The sequence below is a fragment of the Myxocyprinus asiaticus genome, chromosome 18, assembly GCF_019703515.2.
Source record: "Myxocyprinus asiaticus isolate MX2 ecotype Aquarium Trade chromosome 18, UBuf_Myxa_2, whole genome shotgun sequence".
Lineage (NCBI taxonomy): Eukaryota > Metazoa > Chordata > Actinopteri > Cypriniformes > Catostomidae > Myxocyprinus > Myxocyprinus asiaticus.
In genome coordinates, this window is record NC_059361.1 from 12784687 (window position 1) to 12804671 (window position 19985).

At 36.3% G+C, this 19985-nt stretch overlaps 2 protein-coding genes across 8 annotated transcripts in view; one reads left to right on the forward strand and one right to left on the reverse strand.

Annotated features, from left to right (window-relative positions):
* LOC127455943 (Friend leukemia integration 1 transcription factor-like) overlaps positions 1 to 1648 on the forward strand; it is a 37777-nt gene extending 36129 nt beyond the window's left edge. For all 7 annotated transcript variants that reach the window (XM_051724134.1, XM_051724136.1, XM_051724135.1 and 4 more), the window contains one exon: positions 677 to 1648. In XM_051724134.1, the coding sequence (XP_051580094.1) occupies positions 677 to 1206 (530 nt within the window). In that variant the 3' untranslated portion in view covers positions 1207 to 1648. The remainder of the gene's footprint in view (positions 1 to 676) is intronic.
* Positions 1509 to 9157, reverse strand: LOC127455945 (ATP-sensitive inward rectifier potassium channel 1-like). The gene is made up of 2 exons (XM_051724141.1): positions 8905 to 9157; positions 1509 to 5929 (listed from the first exon to the last, which is right to left on the reverse strand). Exon 2 carries the CDS (start codon positions 5910 to 5912, stop codon positions 4794 to 4796), a length of 1119 nt encoding a protein of 372 aa, XP_051580101.1. The 5' UTR covers positions 5913 to 5929; positions 8905 to 9157; the 3' UTR covers positions 1509 to 4793.
* Positions 9158 to 19985: the final 10828 nt, after the last annotated feature.

Here is a 19985-nt window from a genome sequence, read left to right on the forward strand (position 1 = left end):
ATAAAATTAATTTGGACCAACATAAGAAAATTAGCTAAATTAAACATAAGTAAATTTAGTTTGACAAACCTAATAATATTGAGTTAAAACTACTACAGTACATTGATTTGCCCTAATCCAACTATATTTAATTGGCTGAATGAAACTGACTTTAAAGAAATTAAATTGCTTGTAAAAACCTTCTCAAATTCAAATAAGTAAGGATAATGACTTACTTATTTGTTTCTGAGTGAAAAAATAGGGATTTATTGGCATTACAGCATTTACCAGATTACAGAGTTAACCGGCATTATGTCGTCATGGCAACAAAATTGTAATATTGGATATAACTTTACACAGATAATGTTAACAAGATATTTTATCATGCTAAAATCATGTTAACACGTATGATGTTTACATCTTGTAGATATACTTCTGAAATTGTGTGTATTTTAGTGTTTATGGACTGGCCCCATTCACTTCCATTATAAGTGCCTTACTGTAACCACAATTTTTTTCCTTTTTTTAGATACAAGGGACAAATCGAAAAAAAAAAAAAAAAATTTGTGGTAATCAAAATTATGCAACAAAATATGTCGACTGAGCTTAGCCTGTATTGAACCAGAACATTCCTTTAAGATAACCTCTTCAGTCTATAGACTAGTATAAAATTCTGCCTATATTTCTCATTGTCCAGGTTCAGGTCAGATCCAGCTTTGGCAGTTCTTGCTAGAACTTCTCTCTGACTGTGCCAATGCTGGCTGCATTACCTGGGAGGGGACCAATGGAGAGTTCAAGATGACCGATCCCGACGAAGTAGCGCGTCGCTGGGGGGAACGCAAGAGCAAGCCCAACATGAACTATGACAAACTAAGCCGTGCCCTTCGCTACTACTACGACAAAAACATCATGACCAAAGTACACGGCAAACGTTATGCCTATAAGTTTGACTTCCATGGCATTGCTCAGGCATTGCAGCCCCACCCAACCGAGTCTACCATGTACAAGTACCCAACCGACCTGCCATATGTACCTAGCTACCACGCCCACCAGCAGAAGGTCAACTTTGTTTCACCACATCCACCCTCCATGCCCGTCACATCCTCCAATTTCTTTGGCCACACCTCCCCATACTGGAGCTCTCCAACAGGGGGGATTTATCCTAATCCGAGCGTTCCACGTCATTCCAATTCTCATGTGCCTTCCCACCTAGGCAGTTACTACTAATGCCCTTCACCTCTCACCCTGCTCCACACATGCCAAAACTTGAACTGCACTTGGAGGGAAGACAAAGGGACCTGGATAAGGAAGAAAAGGAAGCTGGAAAGGGAAATATTTTTTTTTTTCTTTGGAGAGGCCAGAGAAAATTTGTACAATGAAGGAAATGTTGGAAGAAGCTGGAGAGATAGAGAAAGTAAGCAGAGAGAAGAAAAAAAAAGACCAAAAAATGGCTGATCCTCTTCAAAATGGAGTACTACTTATTCAAAGGACAAGTGGCGTCTTGTTTGATGTTTGTTTTGGAGAGTGTGTGTGTTTCAAAATGTCCTTATGCCTTTCTACACCCAAAAGCTGCACCGATGGGCGAAAGTCCCCTTCTACAAATTAAAGACCACAGTTATTAAATCGGTGAATGACCGAAGTAAAAAAAAAAAAAAAAAAAAGAAAAAAACGAATCACTGTAAACTCTCCCTGTGTGTTGATGCAATTGTGAACTGAGTGTTTATGTTTTTGGACCTAGTCCATCCTTCTCTTGGATTTTGTCTAAACCCACCTTGGAAACATAAATTGATCTTTTTAAGTTGTACCTAAAACTTTTCTCACTAAAGCAAATCTGGCAACTGGAAAAATGCTGGCATTCACCCGTCATTTATTCTCCAAACTGGAGGATGTGGTGGTTGATTGTTTATAAGGAGCTTCTCAGGCTAGCTGGCTCAAGCTAAACTTACTTAAACACCTTTAGCATTCCTCTGTGCTGATGACCAAGATGGTGTTGATGTGAAAGCTCTGTAAATGATAGATGAATTCAAACCTGTCTTACATTTTTAATGCAGCTTTAACTTGCTGAAAACTAATGCTCACTTACCTGCTTTGGGGGTCAATTCTTGTTTGTGGCCCCCTCATTGGCCAGGAACATTTTATTTTATTTAATCTCAAATAGCCAATCTAAAGCCAAGTGTCATTTTAGTTCATATGCAATTTAAATACATTCCTATGTCTTAAAACTCTTGACTAGATTATTGGATTGCTGAACAACTGAATGTGGGCATCATGCAAAGTACCTCTTTGAAAGGAAGAAAAAAAAACCATATAAGTAAACCTGTAAACAGTTAAAACAGCAAAACAAAACGTTGAAACCAGAGATTCGCGAACGCTGTGCGTTTGTCAGACCTATTTGCTAGTATTATTTTGATCAAGGGTCAACTAGGCATTAAAAGCATCTTACTGTATAAATTATGCAGAGCTATTTTCATATGTGACAGTGTTAAAAATCATACGTTAATACGAGTTGACCTCGGTCAAAACTTTTTTTTTAATCAGTTACTGAAGGTAGTTTTTACTACGTAGGTATTTTGTATCTGTACATATGGGGAATAAGTTTATGAATGTTTTCTTGTATTTTTCAGAAAAGCTTTTTTTCTAAAGTCCTTAGTGCGTTGCCATGACAATAAAAAGTTATTTTGATATGTATTTTTATTCCTTAAAAGCAAATGCCTTACCAAAACATGCTAAGAAACAAGCAGTTTTACATAAATCATGGTTTTCCAAAGTGCTAAAAAACAATCCTTGTTATGACAAATGCCTTAAAGCCAAACTTTGTGTGTGCCTAAACTTGATTGGACAGTGTTATACCAGTGTTAGTTCCATGAAAGCATTTCCCTCTTTGTGTACTTTGTAGCATTAATGTAAATGATGATTGAAAATTCCCACCAACTCATTTCTATAAGGGATCACTCTCGGATATGAAGGAATTTTGCTATTTTATATATGCAGTGTATTTTGGATATTAAATTTATGACTATATAAAAATATATGAAATATTGCAATTAATCTTTTTTTTTTTTTTTTGTTAATTTTGTTGTTTCTGCAATTTATTAAGTATTACCTTTTGTAAAAGGGTTTGTTGTATAGGTAAAATGTGACAAAATAAATGTTTTTACATTTGAAAAAAAAAAAAAAACTCTTCATATAACTTTTTTTTTTTCCTATCAGTTGTTTGGTCAATGCATCTTGCTTCTTAAAATATAATACAACTTTTATTGAATTGACTGACTGACACTGAGGTAGATGATTTGTAAATGTCAGCATCTTTGCCTCAACTGTTCAATCAAATATTAAATCAGTCTGATGTTCTAGACTCCATGACTTTCATCTAATCCAGTACTGATTGATCGTACTGTAAACCGCTGTGATAACAGATATGATGATATGACATATCTGGATAGTTTTATTTATTTAGATCCACTGTTTGTGGTGAGGAAAAGATTACATCATATACCATCAATGAAAATCCTGAGAAGTGAAGTAAACAAAAAGACTGAATCCTTTTATCAGGTGTGACTGTGCATAAATGCATGTTAATTCTAATCTTTGGCAGTAAAATCTCCTCAGGGTATTATCTTCATCCTACATATAATATATTTTAAAGGCCTCTTCGTTATTTGGTATCTCATGTAGTGAGTCAGAGGGCTAGAGATTCTGACAACAAAATTCCATCGCCATTTTGGCATTACCATTTCATACACATGAATGTTTGCTCTGTTGTAAACTTTCCAAATTTCCAAGAAGCCAGCACTTGCCAAGAAGCCAGCACCATTAATTCCAGTAAATGACGGAGCAATGGCACTTACATTTTCATTAGGTTGTGTATGATGAGACATTTCTATGAAACAATCATGAAACATTTAGTCAAGCTAAGAGTGTATCATGTAGCAAGCAGACATGGACAGCTATTGTATAGCTTTGTCTTGTGCGCCCTCATGTGGTCATTTTGAACAGTAACTGCAGGAAAATTCAGTAGGTCAATAATTGACAAGCTTTTTCCATAAAGATTGTATCATGACATACAAATGAAACCAACAAATCCAATTCTTTACTTTATTTTTATTTATAAAATAATAATAATATTTAAAAAGTAAAAATTATATTTACACATCCAATATTAAAATTGTAACTATATCTACTCATTTATAAAAAAAAAAAAAAAAAAAAAAAAAAAAATACACCATTCCCATTTGATTCAGAGCATTAAACATTTGCAGAAGTACAGACTTTTACTGGCACATTAGTATTTGAATTTATAACTTCAGATAATACAAACCACCCTCATATTAATAAACCTCCAGTTAATATTCCCACTCCCAAGGCAATGACCATGTCACAAAGCCCTACTTTCACCTTCAAATCAATGACAATTCACACTTTTATCTTTCTAATATTGTGGGGACAAAGGGACAGGAATATTGTTTTTCTTCAAGTTTAAATGGAGGTCTAGCCGTGTGTTTTACAAGTGAGACATGAAACTCATGTTAGGTTGTCACACTTTCTGGCAGTGATCCGAGACAGAAAATATAGTCACATTTTAATGCATGTTCTTTAAAACAGAATTAAATACATTTTGGCTTTGCAGCAGTTTCATTTGGCCATTTATGGGGTATATGGTGGTATTTCTACAGTCTGCTCACCCCTGCTTGCATTTGCAGTTAGCATAAAGTATAAAGAGTCTGTCAGTGTCCAGTACTTGATATAATGTAATGCAAGATGGTGACATCATACAGATACATGTCATTCCAACAGCTAGATTCTAATAACCAGTGCTACATTTTGGTACTACTGGGTACTTCAATGTCAATCACCTCAAAACCCTGGTTATCAATGCCAGTTATCGAGTGGTGATGATGCCCTGGCTCGTTGTGGTAACAGTAGGAACAATGAGCAGTTGGCACGGCCACCACTTTGGCGAAGTTGGAAAAGTCCACACGGTATTTCCCCTCTTTGCCGCGGGAGATGATAGGGAGGAAGTCGTAACCCCACATGATCTCCTGAGGGATGTAGGAAGTCCTGACCTGGCAGGAGGAACTGGTGGACTCAGCTACTCCATCCAGAAATACCACAAGCTCAAACTCTTGCTGATGCAGAGTGTCAACTGCCATGTCAAAGAATGGACTTGTTCTATCAATGACATGGTATAGGGTCAATGGGCACACAAAGAACAAGTTGTCCTTGCCGGCATCCACCATGAAGTCTATGCTGATCTGGTCCATGATGACGGTTTCACCCTCAGGAGCGACTGTTGTTCTAAGCAGTTTGCCGTAAATTTGACTGCCAATCATCAGGGTCTTGCGCAGGTTGGCTACGCGAATCTGAAGGCAGAGGGTGCCCTTCTTCGGGCAGATAACTGCGGACTCACTGAAAGTTATGGTCTTGGCTCTCTTTTTGGGTAGGGCAATCTTTGTCATGATCACTCCACACCAGAAGCAGTTGATGATGGCACCGATAAGACACTGAATTACAATGAGTGCAACAGCTCCAGCACAGAGTGGGGTGATGGCTCGATAACCGTAGCCAACGGTGGTCTGGGTCTCTAATGAGTAGAGGAAGGCTGCGGTCAGGCCTTGGACATTTATTACACATGGTACGTGATTGTCTGGAGGATTCTGCCATGTAAGGTCGCCATTATCTCTGGCAATCCAGTACCAAACAAGACCAAAGATGAACCAGCTGAGAGTGAATGAAGCCACAAAGTACAGGATGACAAACCGCCATCGAGTTTCCACAAAGGTGGTCCATATGTCCAGGATGTAGGCAAAGCGGTTGCGGTGCATTATGTTGCCATACTCAATGTTGCAGCGGCCATCTTTTGTCACCAGGCGGTTTTTGCGAACTCGCCGTTCTGCTAAGTATTCTTTTAGCTGCTCTCTCAAAGAAATTGTCATTTTGAGGGTCTGTCAGTCTGGGGAGAGAAAAAAGGGATATTTTAAGTTAATCAGTTTAAGCACAATAAAAGTAGAGTTATACTGTACTTTGTAAAGCATTTTTCAACTTCACAACTTTCAAGTCTGTTAATAAGACTAGAAACAAATCAGGGCATAACACAAAACAACAATGTTGATTGAGGTTTCAGTTTAAACCTCTAAAGAGCTTCAAATCATTTGGAGTGGTTGATGAAGTGTTTCAAAAGGGGACGGAGAACGTGCTGCCCCACAAAAGAGTATGTAGGGATAAACACTGGGCATTGTTATACACGAGACAAATCTGTCCACATCCTGTACATGCACTTCAGGTCATTTCAGATGTGGCATACAGTAAACAATGTCCAACTCTTTTAACTGGGCCATTTCAAATAACAACAGCCAATCCCTGAATTTCTATGTAGAAAACCATCAATTTCATGTCCAAATCAAGTCCCTAGCCAAAACATCTATAATAAACCCTGCACAAAATTGCACATTTCACAAAGAAAAGCATTTAGTGAAATGCACAAAAGATTGACTTTGGCATCATGAGCTTAGGGTCCGTTGCCCTGATTTCTGCATGCTACACTGCACAAGTCATTCACATATGTTTGAATGAGGTTTAGCAAAGGGATTGAGTGGCTTCAATGGGAAATTATATGCTTGTTCGAGTGGCTAATGCTTATTTCCTTAGTTATCTAGTGTATTGTGTTTGAATTAAAATGTTGAAACAACAGATTTGTGGGAATTTCTACTCCTCTGTACTAATATTATACTTTTTGAAAAAAATTAAATAATTAATAATAATAATAATTTTTAGGTATTTAAAAGCATAACGTCATCCATGGAAATACCTCATGGACCACAGGCTAGGACAAAATTGGTTATAATTGCACATTGGTGATGTAACACAACCTCCTATACTGTATATCCACAATTAGTCTCTTAATGTGACACTTTATATTAATGTGACTAATGTCAGTATATTACTTAAGCCAGTGTTCAGTAAAACCATGCCTACATGATATAATAATAATAATAATAATAATAATAATAATAATAATAATAATAATTAAACACTGCAATACAAATAAGATATTAAAAAATGATCATAACGGTGTTTCATCTGAATTGATTTTGCCTCCCTCCTCCAATTTTGAAAAAAAGAATCTGTTTTAAAACTAAGCTGTGAGTACAAGAATAAGTCAAAATAAGTATCAAGCTTGCATGGAATTCAAGCAATTGGGTAATTGTGGAATAATTTTCCCTTGCACATGAGTGTGCTTGTCATGGCCTCTCAATTCACTGCACGCTTTTATTTATGGCCACATGGATGTTTCTATGTACTTACAGTAATTACAACAGTAAATAAAAGTGTTGATAAATGCGGGCATGGTAGTATGTTCAGGGCAGTTAGCTGCGGGTAATCTCTGATTATCTGTCGTTTATGAGGGGCTGAGAGCTGTTCAGTTCACATTCAATCCATTTGTTTCATCTCTGGAGTGTGCTTAATGTTTAATGCAGAGTCTATTAGAATACACATCAACTCTGTTCCAAAGCTCAATTACACCACATTATAGCAACTGTTCAGCCCAGCCAGAAGTACTGGCAGTTCCCATCAACTGCCAGTCATCTGCTGTACAGATTTATGAATTTAATGTTCCCGAAATACCTTGAGGAATATTGGTACTGATGAGTGAACCAGACTGCACATCAGATGAGAACGTCTAACTAAAAGACTCACAGATGAGCTAGACCAGACATGAGTGGAGAAGGCTCTCTTCTTCACAGCAATATTGTGATCGTGTTAAAGGGATAGTTCACCCAAAAATGAAAATTCTGTCATCACCCACACACATTTCATTCCAAACCCGCTTATTTTTTATTTGTATAAAAAATGTAAGAAGCAACAAAAAGCATCTTCTTTGCACTATGTGCAAATAGTGTTAGATGCTATTTGCACCATAGTGCAATTAGTGGCAGATACTCTTACGCCCCTGTTTAAATACTAACATACAGTATAGTGGCATCACTGCGGCATTTTTATTGCGTTTATTTGGAGTCCCACAGAAACCCTACACCTAACCCTAACCCTACCTTACAAAAATTAACCATGGTTTTACTACAGTAACCATAGTATCACCAAGGTATTTTTCTAGTAAAATCATAGTAACCACAAAATTAAACATGGTTACTATTAATTACTATTAACAACATGTTACTGTAGAAACACCATGGTTAGTACATCAGAACTATATAGTTTCCACCAAAACACATGGTTATTACAATATTACTACAGTAAAACCATGGTTAATTTTATTCGGGTCAAATCCTTCTCTGTACTCCCTGACCTTCACTGTGACCAAATCACTGTGAGGAATCTCTATTATTTATTACTATAAGTAGTATTATAGGAAAAATTAAGAGTAGAGACATGGGAAAAAATATGTCAAGGGGTGGGATTCGAACCCGGATCTCCAGCATGACAACACATACACATACTGTCGCTACACCCAAAACTACTACAGCTGCTCATGGGGGCGCAATTTGTCATAAAATCCTGTGTTTCCACCAGAATTTCGGAGCACAATTAGTCACTTAGTTATCCAGTCTCTTAATCCACTAAATGTCTAACCAGTTAACCAGTTTAATATATCTGCCCCATTGCGAAAAATTCAAATATGCCCACCTTCAGTTGATAGTGTAGATGACCCCAAATAAATCTGTCGTATCGGTCTTGAGTGTGGTCTGAGCAGTGGTGGGCGGAGTTAGTGTAAACAGACACTCCGTTTTATTAAATTTTTTGTGGAACACAAAAGGAGATGTGTCACAGTCACCATACACTTTCATTATTTGACAAAAAGATAATTTACTATCCAAGTTTTTATTTTATTTTATTTTATTATTATTTTTTTTTTTTTTGCTTTTAGATCTAGATGAAAGTCACAGCATATTTGTTTAGTGTTCAGCTTACCTGCTACTTAAGATGTTCTGCTGATATCCAGAAGTAATGCAAGCTGAAGTTGAAAAAAAAAAAAAAAAAAAAAAACGTGTATGAAATCCTTTATTCTTGCTCGCTCTCTTTTCCTGTGTCTCGTTCAAATACTTGTGTTCCTATTCTCTCTTTCCCTTCTTATAAATGTCAACTAAAGCAGGAAATTGGAAATGAACACATATGTGTTACTCATTAATAAACTGTGTCCCTCCGTAAGTGCCTAACCTTTTCACACTCCGTTACTCTCTCTGTGTCTGAGACAGCTTATGCCCAACTTTGTCCTTATGTAGGCTTCCCTCCTACTCACACAGTCATCACATGTTTATGTATACACAAAAATCGACAAATGAATACACAAAAAATGCTTTACGCAAGCAGAGCAAGCAGGCTGCATCTACCTGAAGATACTCTAAAATTTTGACACACATGCACATATGCATGTAGACTCTTAAATGGAAGTACATATCATCAAACAACTCACACACTCCCACACACTCAGGCAGGACACATTGTAACAATTAAACTGTTAAGGCTACCCCCACAAAATCATATCACTTATTGCTTTACCATAAACTTTTGTCACTGGTGCAAGTAATGTAATATAAATTGATGTATGAAGTGATAAATCTATGTTCTGGGACAGTTTTAGGTTACTGGTGAGCTGCAAATCAAGGTGACAGACCACGCTTTGTTGCAACTAAAGAGCTTTTATTTGGAGGGACCTACAGACAAACTTTTAAAATAAACAGAATCAGGGTCCCCAACAAAATTGCTGGTGTGCATCTGGTGTGTCAAAGCCTAGACTAAATTGTAATCTTAGTTTTTCATACAAGCTGAATCAGGTTTTTTTGGTTACACTCTACTCTTGTATATGTTAACACAGTGGCAATTTCTCAGGGCCAGCAAAGCCTTTTCTGCTGGCGTAACATGCCTAATAAATAAATTTTTTCATCCTTTCATTCTCATTGACCTTTTTGCCTATGAATTTTCAATCGCTTTTCACTCCTAATTCATCTACAAACAAATAGCAAAAGACAAAAAGTTTATCCAGTCAGAATTTATTCCTCGATGCTTACAAGCAAAGTGTGACAACTGTTTCACAAATCACATGCCCAAAGCCACGCTCCTTAGCCGAAGCAGAGCATGAGTCTGAGCTCCACCCTGTCAGGACTTCAGAATTTCCACAGAATCCCTCAACAATGCAGATGAATGGGCATCTAAAGTCAGATTGTCAGATTCATCAGCCAATCAGATTGATTTATTTGTTCTTGGTGGGTGTGGTCTTTAGGATATGTCCCAGTCCAGGCCTTCTAGCTGGCCTTGAGTGACGCAATCATGTTTTAAGTGATGTACGTAATTTGAAAGCTGTCGAGTCGGCTGCCATCACCATTGAGAAAGAGATCCTTATGGATTTAAAAACCTGAGATGTTCTGCATGATCGTGCGATTGATTAATTAAACAGGAAAGGAGGGCTGATTTTCACTTCAAGCAAATTGGTAAGTGCTTTTTGAGTTTTCTAAGTGTAAATTAGGCTGCTTGAGCATTCAGTGTCAGATCAAATTTTGAATAGTAACCATGTACCCTGACGAAACAGAATTTATTGCAAGCAAAATTTTAATAGCAAATATCATTAGAGAGATTTTTATTGGTATTAGATCTCCTTGGTTCTGGCTTTCGTGCGTGGACATGTTTTTAAAATGTCAATTGGTATTATAAGTTGACTGCCATGTAATGTGTGGCATACAGTGTCTTATTTCATGTGAAACTGTGTTTTCTTAATGGCACGAATCGCACTGAAGGTTGCGAGTTAGTTCATGTTAATTAATGTAGTTGACTAATGCAAATGAATACAATCTTATTGTAAGTTCATTGTTAGTTCATGTTAACTATAATACAATATTGTATACAACATATTACAGAGTGTTACCTTTTTTTCTGTTATTCAGAATCATATTCCCAACCAATTAAAGTGTGGTTCTTCTAGAAAGAGAATAAGTGTGAATCAGAATATAGTCCCTGTATGATTGTGAAAAAGATAACACTGTAAAAAGGACAAGCTCTACAGAGGAACTCTCACTGCTTTGAATGAGTGATAAAGATGAAGAGGCCCATGGACTCTGAAAGCTCACGGACTGGCTGGAGTTTCAGACAGGTTTTTCCAAAGGAATCTTTCATCTCGCTCTCCCTGTGATCTTTTGTTCTATAAGACATGGCAGTGACAGTGGTCTCATCCTTGAGAACTCAAACCTTTCCATTTTCACAAAGACATATTCTGCAAGTTTGTCTTGAAAGGTATTGGAAACAATTTTACATTATTTGACAGTGGGTGTTTACATGATTTCAATGGCTATGTAATTTCTTATTCATTCTGTGTCTCTTTTGTCATTGTAAAGATTATTCACCAAAGCGGCATTCAACTTATCACAATGTATAGTCAGGACATACAAAAATTACTATTACAATTTGAAAAAAATTCAAAACTTCTTATACTGCTTCAAAGAGTTATCATCAAAAAATCCTCCACGTGCAGCAATAACAGCTTTGCAGATCCTTGGCATTCTAGCTGTCAGTTTGTCCAGATACTCAGGTGACAATGCAATCCACTTCCTGTAGCACTTGCCATAGATTTGGCTGTCTTGTCGGGCACTTCTCACACACCTTACAGTCTAGCTGATCCCACAAAATCTCAATGGGGTTAGGATCCATAACACTCTTTTTCAATTATCTGTTGTTCAATGTCTGTGTTTCTTTGCCCACTCTAACTTTTTTATGTTTAAAACGTGGCTATTTCTTTGCAATTCTTCCCATAAGGCCTGCACCCCTGAGTCTTCTCTTTACTTTTGTACATGAAACTGGTGTTGAGCGGGTAGAATTCAATGAAGCAGTCCGCTGAGGACATGTAAGGCATCTATTTCTCAAACTAGAGACTCTGATGTACTTATCCTCTTGTTTAGTTGTACATCTGGCCTTCCACATCTCTTTCTGTCCTTGTTAAAGCCAGTTGTTCTTTTACTTTGAAGAATGTAGTGTACACCTTTGTATGAAATCTTCAGTTTTTTTTGGCAATTTCAAGCATTGTATAGCCTTCATTCCTCAAAACAATGATTTACTGATGAGTTTCTAGAGAAAGCTGTTTCTTTTTTTTTTGCCATTTTTGGCCTTATATTGACCTTAAGACATGCCAGTCTATTGCATACTGGGGCAACTAAAAAACAAACACAAAGACAATGTTAAGCATCATTTAATGAACCAAATTGCTTTCAACTATGTTTGATATAATGTCAAGTGATTTTCTAGTGCCAAATTAGCAATTTAGCATGATTACTCATGGATTAGGTGTTGGAGTGATGGCTGCTGGAAATGGGGCCTGTCTAGATTTGATCAAAAAATACTTTTTTCAAATAGTGATGGTGCTGTATTTGTATATCAATAATGTCCTAACTATACTTTGTGAGCAGTTGAATGCCGGTTTGGTGAATTAAAGTACCAATTTCCTTCTGTAACAGCAAAATCTGTACATTATTCCAAACTTTTGGCTGCCAGTGTATATTTTTTGCTTTAGTCAGATAGTTTAGGGGGATCTGAGAGCTTGAGCCCCTCCATTATGGACAGCATGCCAAATCTGTTTACCTTAATGCTAACTAGAACTATATGAACCATTAAACACATGTAACAGGTTTTGAGGTCTTTGACTCATGTTTATGGATTTTAACACGTTAGTCTTTGCAATTTTTTGTCTTTGAAATTTGAAGTCTTTCTTCATCTCTCTGATTTTGTAGTTTCTGGTGTCTTGTGTTTCCTGTTTAGTGTCTGTTCTTGTTGTAAATTGTTCTCCAGGTGTGTCTTGCTCATTAGTCTCATTAAACCCTTATGTCCTTGTGTATTTATAACCCATACTCCTATAACCCTAACATATTTGATTTTTTGATACACATCTGGAAATGTATTCTGTAAATGTGTTTCCATCGTAGTTTAATGCCTATGTTTTCTCACAAAATAAAAAGGAAGATGCTATTTGCACCCTAGCACAGACACACTAACCAACCCCTGGTATTTTTTGTGCAGCATTTTTATGTAATATCCCAAAATTTGCATTAAAATGGGTGGATGGAAACCCAGCTAAGATGACATTTGTATGGAGAGAAAGCCATGTGCAGCATTTGTTGATGAAACAAAAACAAATCTGGTTCAAAGGTATCTGAGTTTGTGTTCTATAATGTAATATTCAAGGCAACGCAGAATGCTTTTTATTATCATGTAACGTGAGTCTCCATCACAGTAGTTTTCTTACCTGCATGGATTACAAATTGGCCCTGTGTTACTGTGTGACTGAATCAATTCAAAACAATAGTGTTTTGGAATTCAAAAAGCCTAAAGCATAAACAGGGAAATGTTTATGAAGTATTATCATAATTTTGGCTGTTTTGCATTAGAATTCTAGAATCAATATACAGGTGTTACAATCATTACTTTTGGAAGAATTGGGAAAATTTTCTCTTTGGCATCTTATTTTCCTAATGTGACAAAATTACAAAGTGTTACAGTCAGTTTTTTTAAAAGCGTCTTCATTGCACAGTATTAATCATTAATAATTATTACTATTAAACTTTGGAAAACATAATAATAATTTGTCTTGACCTTTTAGGTGTGTTGCATGGACTGGATGTGGTACCCTAGTTCTTCTGTCATTCATTCGACTATAATATTCCTTCAGTTCAATACCTTTGTGTGCCAAAGACCAAATGTCCCAGAGTAAAGCTTTCAATGGAAAGTCCATTATAAGCTTTTCAATAATAACAAACCACAAAAACCTGCATTAGGCTATCATTAAAGAGCAATGATCCCAGAAAGAAGTTTTTCCACACTGACTTTTCTGCTATGAAATGAGCTTTTTATAATTGTGTAAATGGCAAGAGTCATAAGTAGCAAATTCATTTTAGACAGCAAAACTCTTCTCTTCATTCTTTGACCTGGATATTTTTCTTCATAATTCCATTCTTTCCTTGCATGGAATTCAGACACCAGGACAAAGAGGGACATGCTTTTGTTCTCTCTGCTGACCACAGAAAATGAGTTAAATAATTATTGAATTTTACCAATTAACATTAAAAGGACAAACTCTAAACTTGCAAAATGCTTGACTTTTTGAACTTTTGCCTCATTCAAACATTTTAAAAAAGCAATGCCCATTTAGTCAAGGTGGCAAATTGTAGTTTCTCTTCTCCCTTCTGTGATCATAATCATATACTGTGATCACCTATTTCAGGTGTCTGAGGGGGTATTTCATTACTGAAGTGTGAACGATAATGGCCAACTTAGTTCCATTGAACAACTCGAATGAGTTGCAGGCTCTAGGCGCCACTCCCGCAAGTATTTTCTGCTCTCCTTGCCTGCTTTGTTACTTCAAATTCCAACAGTGTAGCTTTTGATATGTTGCATGTGGCAGACAATTGAGAGCAAAAACTAAATTCGTTTTTGGACCGAATTTACCAAGCTGCTATGTTTTTTATTAAAAAGTTTAAAATGTTTGTGTATTATTTACTCCAAGTCCTGGAAGTCATTGTCATTCATGGTCAATGTATCTTCTTTGTATTTAAATATCAGCAAAAACCCGAATAACTCCATAAACCAACCTTGAATTGACGTAAGGAGATCCAAGGAAACAAGTCATGCATATCATTAATTGAATGAATGATACTTCCTTAATTCATTTTGACATTTTACTCAATTTGCTAGTGACCCCAGTGCTCTAATTTGATTTGGTCTATCACAGGCACATTAATTTGATTGAATATGCCAAAGCAAATGAGTAGCAACTCAGATCAGTAAAGCCAACCAAATTATTTGGAAAAAGTTTTTGCTCTTCTCTAATGTATGTCTATGGAAGTCCTGTGTGTTTGAACAGTTTTAAAATCAGATCAGCTAAGTAACGACTTAGCAGGGTTCAGAACCACAAGACAGCTTCCAAATTCCAAACCAATATGCAGTCTGAATGTACATAGCTCTTGCTCTGAATAACACATTCCTTCACAGAGTGATTTAGTTTACTTTTTCTAACTTAAAGTTTTACCAATGCTGGCATCCCATTCTCAACTGCAGACAATGACATTTGAGGTAAACAATGCGACTCACCCTCCTCGAGTGCCAGGAAATCTTTACCGAAATCAGTAGGTTAATGCAGTGTCCTTTGACGTTTCCTTCTTCATCTAGATTGAGCTGAATCTGCAGTTCAGTGCTCTTTTTTTTATTCAGTCACAATATCTGAGGGTACAATGAGTTCACAAAATAGACACATAGTACCTAATAAAAGTGCTGAAATCCTTGTTGTCTTGATAAACTATGGCAGTCAGAGCTGATCTCCAGCCAGCATAAAGCTGTCAGTACAGATATGGCCAAAGACTGCTGGCAAACAGTGGCTGTGTATTAGCCAACAACTCATTGTTCAGGTCATGAAGGATTGAACGTTGAATTAGACTGATTTGCTGTCCTGTATAATCAAACCCAACTTCTAAGGACAAAGATCTTTAATATTTACAGAACCTGTTAGTGGAACCATTACATTTCCATTACTTTCTAAAGGGTGTCAGTACTGAGCAAACAGTCCTTTTTCTACATACACACAAATTGTGCTCCTCTACAAAGAGTTATATAGTACCTTGAGAAAGCTATCCATTAGCATTCCCATTAATCTCAATGGCAGTTGCTTGGCTAGTGCAGAACTGTCCGGAAGCAAGCGATTTAACCCTCTGGGGTCTGAGGGTGTTTTGGGCCCTGGAGAATTTTTGACATGCCTTGACATTTTTGTGAGTAAAAATGTAATGTTAGAGGGAAAAATGCAACCACCAAATTGCACTCGTCATTGATTATGGGAATGTGATTATTTCCTGGTTTCAGTGTGGGTTCTGAACACAAGTCTCCAGCACTGCTGACACAATGTGCTTCTTGTCACACCGGAGGGGAAGGTAAACATGCTGGAGCAGATGCCAAAATGTCTGATAGGAGATTGGCATAAAGTAGCCAATCCAAGGGTGCCGGAACTCTCAGAAATAACATGCCGACTTCCCGTGTGATCATGTTGACATTTAAATGGAAGTCAATGCAGAAACAGTCATGTGTAGCACAAGTTCAGTCAGTACATGTACTTCCCTTAAATAACAACGAATTCTGCTTGAAATATCCTGTTTGTGCTTAGATTAAAACTAAAATATAATTATGAGAAACAGTGTGCCATTTTTTTTCATGCTTTGTTTTTCTTTTGTCCTTTTTTGGACTGCATCAACATGCACTATCACAAAGACTTAGTGAGTGATGTATGCAATCATGAAATCAGAGACCCACCACTTGAAATCCCAACACAAGTGGTCACAGGAGACATATATAACTTGCAGGTGTTAATGGCAATGTGTCTCATCTGACCACTTGTGATTAGATCACCTGAGACGGATCTTAATACCAGTTGTAAACAGAGCAAAACATATTTCCTTACCGGTAAATATTTTTAAATACTTACAATAATTTAGAAGTAATTGTCTCTTAACAAAGCAAAATACAGATGGAATATAGGAGTATTTTTAGAAAGTGTTAACTGAATGAAAGAACTCCTTTAAGTTTAATGAAAGACACTCCAGTCACCACACTACACCGAAAAAGGTGGCAAAGTCCTAAGCCAACTCAAATACAAAGGACCTTGGGGAGCACACTGGAACCACATACGATGCACTGGAGACATAAATGCAGTTCAGACATGCAACTCTGAATGGCGCAAGCCGATACATTCTTTGAACTTGTTATCTCACTCGCATGAGATAAGCCAAGCAAATCGACTCACATGATGTAAGCAGATCGTGTAAGCAGGTAGCCAATCAACTTGTGTACTCTCTCTTAGCCTAACATTACAATTTTCTCAGTTTGCAATAAGCCAGTTTTATTGCAGCGTGCTGTGTGAGTTTTCTCTAAAACCCCTTATTTCCCCAGCTCCACTTGTCTAAATCTGCTACATGGTGATTGTATTTATGTCTAATTCTGCAGCAGCATGTCATACATGCTTGATGCAGCATGTCTTGTATTTTTCTAATTGTGCAGCAGCAGCAGCATTTCCATAACTAGTATGTATGTGTATGGTTTAGCTGTAGCAAGTCTCCGTATTTACTCTGCAACAGCAGCAGTAGCAGCGTAGGAGATATAGTGTGCCAAGACCAATATCCTATCAATATGTCATATCCACATTAACATGCTAAATTTGATTAACTGTAATTTGCAAATTTTTGGTCAAATGTAAAAAAAAAAAAAAAAAAAAAAAACATGAAAAACTAGTTAAACACTGCAAAAGACTGTTAGGAAAATCACTAAACAGTAGAGTTTCAAAGGTATGTTATTGCATCAACTTTGATGCACATTTTCCTATTGAGGACAAAATGTGAAAAAGGTTATGTTGTAACATCAACTATGACACTTTTTTTTTTTTTTCCTATTGAGTGGAATATAAAAAGAAAAAGAATATCACATGATCCACCCTATGTGCATTCACTCCACTCAGGTGACAGTAATGCTTATAATACATTGCATAAGAATTCACCCCCTTCCACATTTTGTAGTGTTGGTTTGATTTGTATTTTTAAAATTTGATTTATGTAACATTTTGAAATTGCAAATAATTTGAATCAGTATTGTGTTGTACTGTAACTGAATAATAATAATAAAAAAGATTGATTGCATAATTTATCCAAAAATCATCCCATGAGTGAATACTTGGTATAGCCAAATTTGGCTGGAGTCACGTCTGCAAATCTTTTGGGGTATAACTATCAGCTTTACACATCTGGATCCTGCATTTTCTATTTTTTGGCAAAATTAAAATATTATAAAAATTTCTTAAGCAATAAGACTGCTCAGGCTCTGTCGGTTTGCATGGAGACCACTGGTGAACATACATTTTCAAGTCTTGCCACAAATTCTCAACTGGATTGAGGTTTGGGCTTTAACTGGGCCATTCGAAGACATTCATGTTCTTGTTTTTTTAACCACTTCAGTCTAGATTTGGCAGTATATTTTATTTGGGTCGTCAGTTTCAAGTTTCATGCAGACAGAAAATGGTTTCCTCAAAAACTGCACTGCATTTGGCTGAATTCATCTTCCCCTCAGCCCTGACCAGTTTCCCAGTTACTGTCAAGGAAAAGCATCCTCACAACATGATGCTACTACCATGATTCACGTCATATGTTATCTAACAAACTTTTAGAGGGTCTTCCAGAATCAGATGTTTATAGTGCACACAAGAAGTCTTTCACCTGATGTTATGACTGGTGAACACTTATGCAACCAACAAATATCTGCTTTTTCATTAAAATAACTTATGTGATAAATCTTCTGCATCATCAATGTGTATGAATGTTGTTTAAATTAGATAGTAAAAAATGCCAATTAAAATAATTGTAATTTACTAAGGAATGTGGAAAGAGGTGAATAGCCTACCTATGCATGACACAGTACGATTACATTGCAAACCTTCCTCACAATATGCTGTCATGCTGTGTTATCCGTTGACATTTAGTGGTTCAAGTATGCATCTTAATAATACAGTAGTTGTCAATGTAAAATGTTGTTTGCATTACTTTATCAATGAGTAAAAAATTAGGTCAGGACAAATAGGAATTTATTGGAATATGTAAAGTGAGCATTAACCAGAATGGAGCCAGGGGGTTGAAGGCAAGGCGTTGAAAATAAGAGGGATTCATCTGACAAGAAAAAAAATAAATCAGAGGCAGAGCAGTTTTACAGCTCTCTTCAAACCATGTGCAGTTATAGTAACTGGCACTATATAAACACGTCTTAATAATTTTAAATTCATGTTACACAATTAATTGTTTCTTACTGCATCAACAGTATGGTCATATTCAAGCATTGCTCTCTCACATTTAGCTAGTAATTTGATTATAACTGTTTTTGTCCGTGATTCCCGACGGAGCTCCCATTTTCAATCTGCTCTTTTTTTGAAGCATACAACCTGCAGGCATAGCGTGTTTGAAATAAATTAGATGAAAAACAGAGAAGGTAAAATAGATTTGACCAATATTCTTATCCTGGGTATTAATTCACAATAACAAAATATTTAATAAAAAAAAAGTGCTTCCCCTTCTAAAATCCCTGATACTGTATAGAAATGAACTAGTTACTGCTCACTCAACCACTGAATATACAACATCAATTGCATTTCTGATTTCCAATCAGCAAACTTGGTTATAGAACCTATAAAACTTCTGAAACCCAAGGGTCCAAGGCTCGATCATTAATATGTCGCTCTTCCCCATGCATTATGGAAGGCTCAGTTACTCAACATGAGCCTACGCTCAATACTAATAACGACCTTGGGGAGCATGTTAGAAACACAAAAGGAGCACTGACGACAACACTGGTGCTTTAATTTTTTTTTCCATAGCAAACAAATATAAAAGCAATTCAGCAGTAAAAGAATAAATATGGCATTTGCAATATACATTAAAAACGAGTTCAGTGCTATCAACAACACTTCAAGGGCATGTTATGACATCAACCATGATGCATATTTTCCTGTTGAGGAGGGGAAAAAAGGAGAAAGAAATGGATAAATCGCACAACCAACAAGGTTATGTTGTAACATCAACTGTGATTCACATTTCACTATTGCGAATAAAAAGAGAAAAGGGTAAGAAAAAAAAAGAAAAGAAAATACTCATCTTACCTGATCTCATTATAGTCAGCTGACAATAATGCTTGCAGTGTCATAAAAATACATCCCCTCTGACTTTTGTGTAGTGACATTGTGTAGTGTTATTTTGAATTATGTTTTTATATTTACACAACTGTATATATATATATATATATATATATATATATATATATATATATATATATATATATATATATAAAGAGAGATATGGAAAGGTTGTATCACATTAGAAAATGGTCCGAAAAAGAGTGTTTCTTAAAGGTATACATTTCTTATTTAATTAAATTACTCTTTCATGAATTGATACATTTACACACTTGGAACTCTTACAAACTCAAAATGAGTGAATCATTAA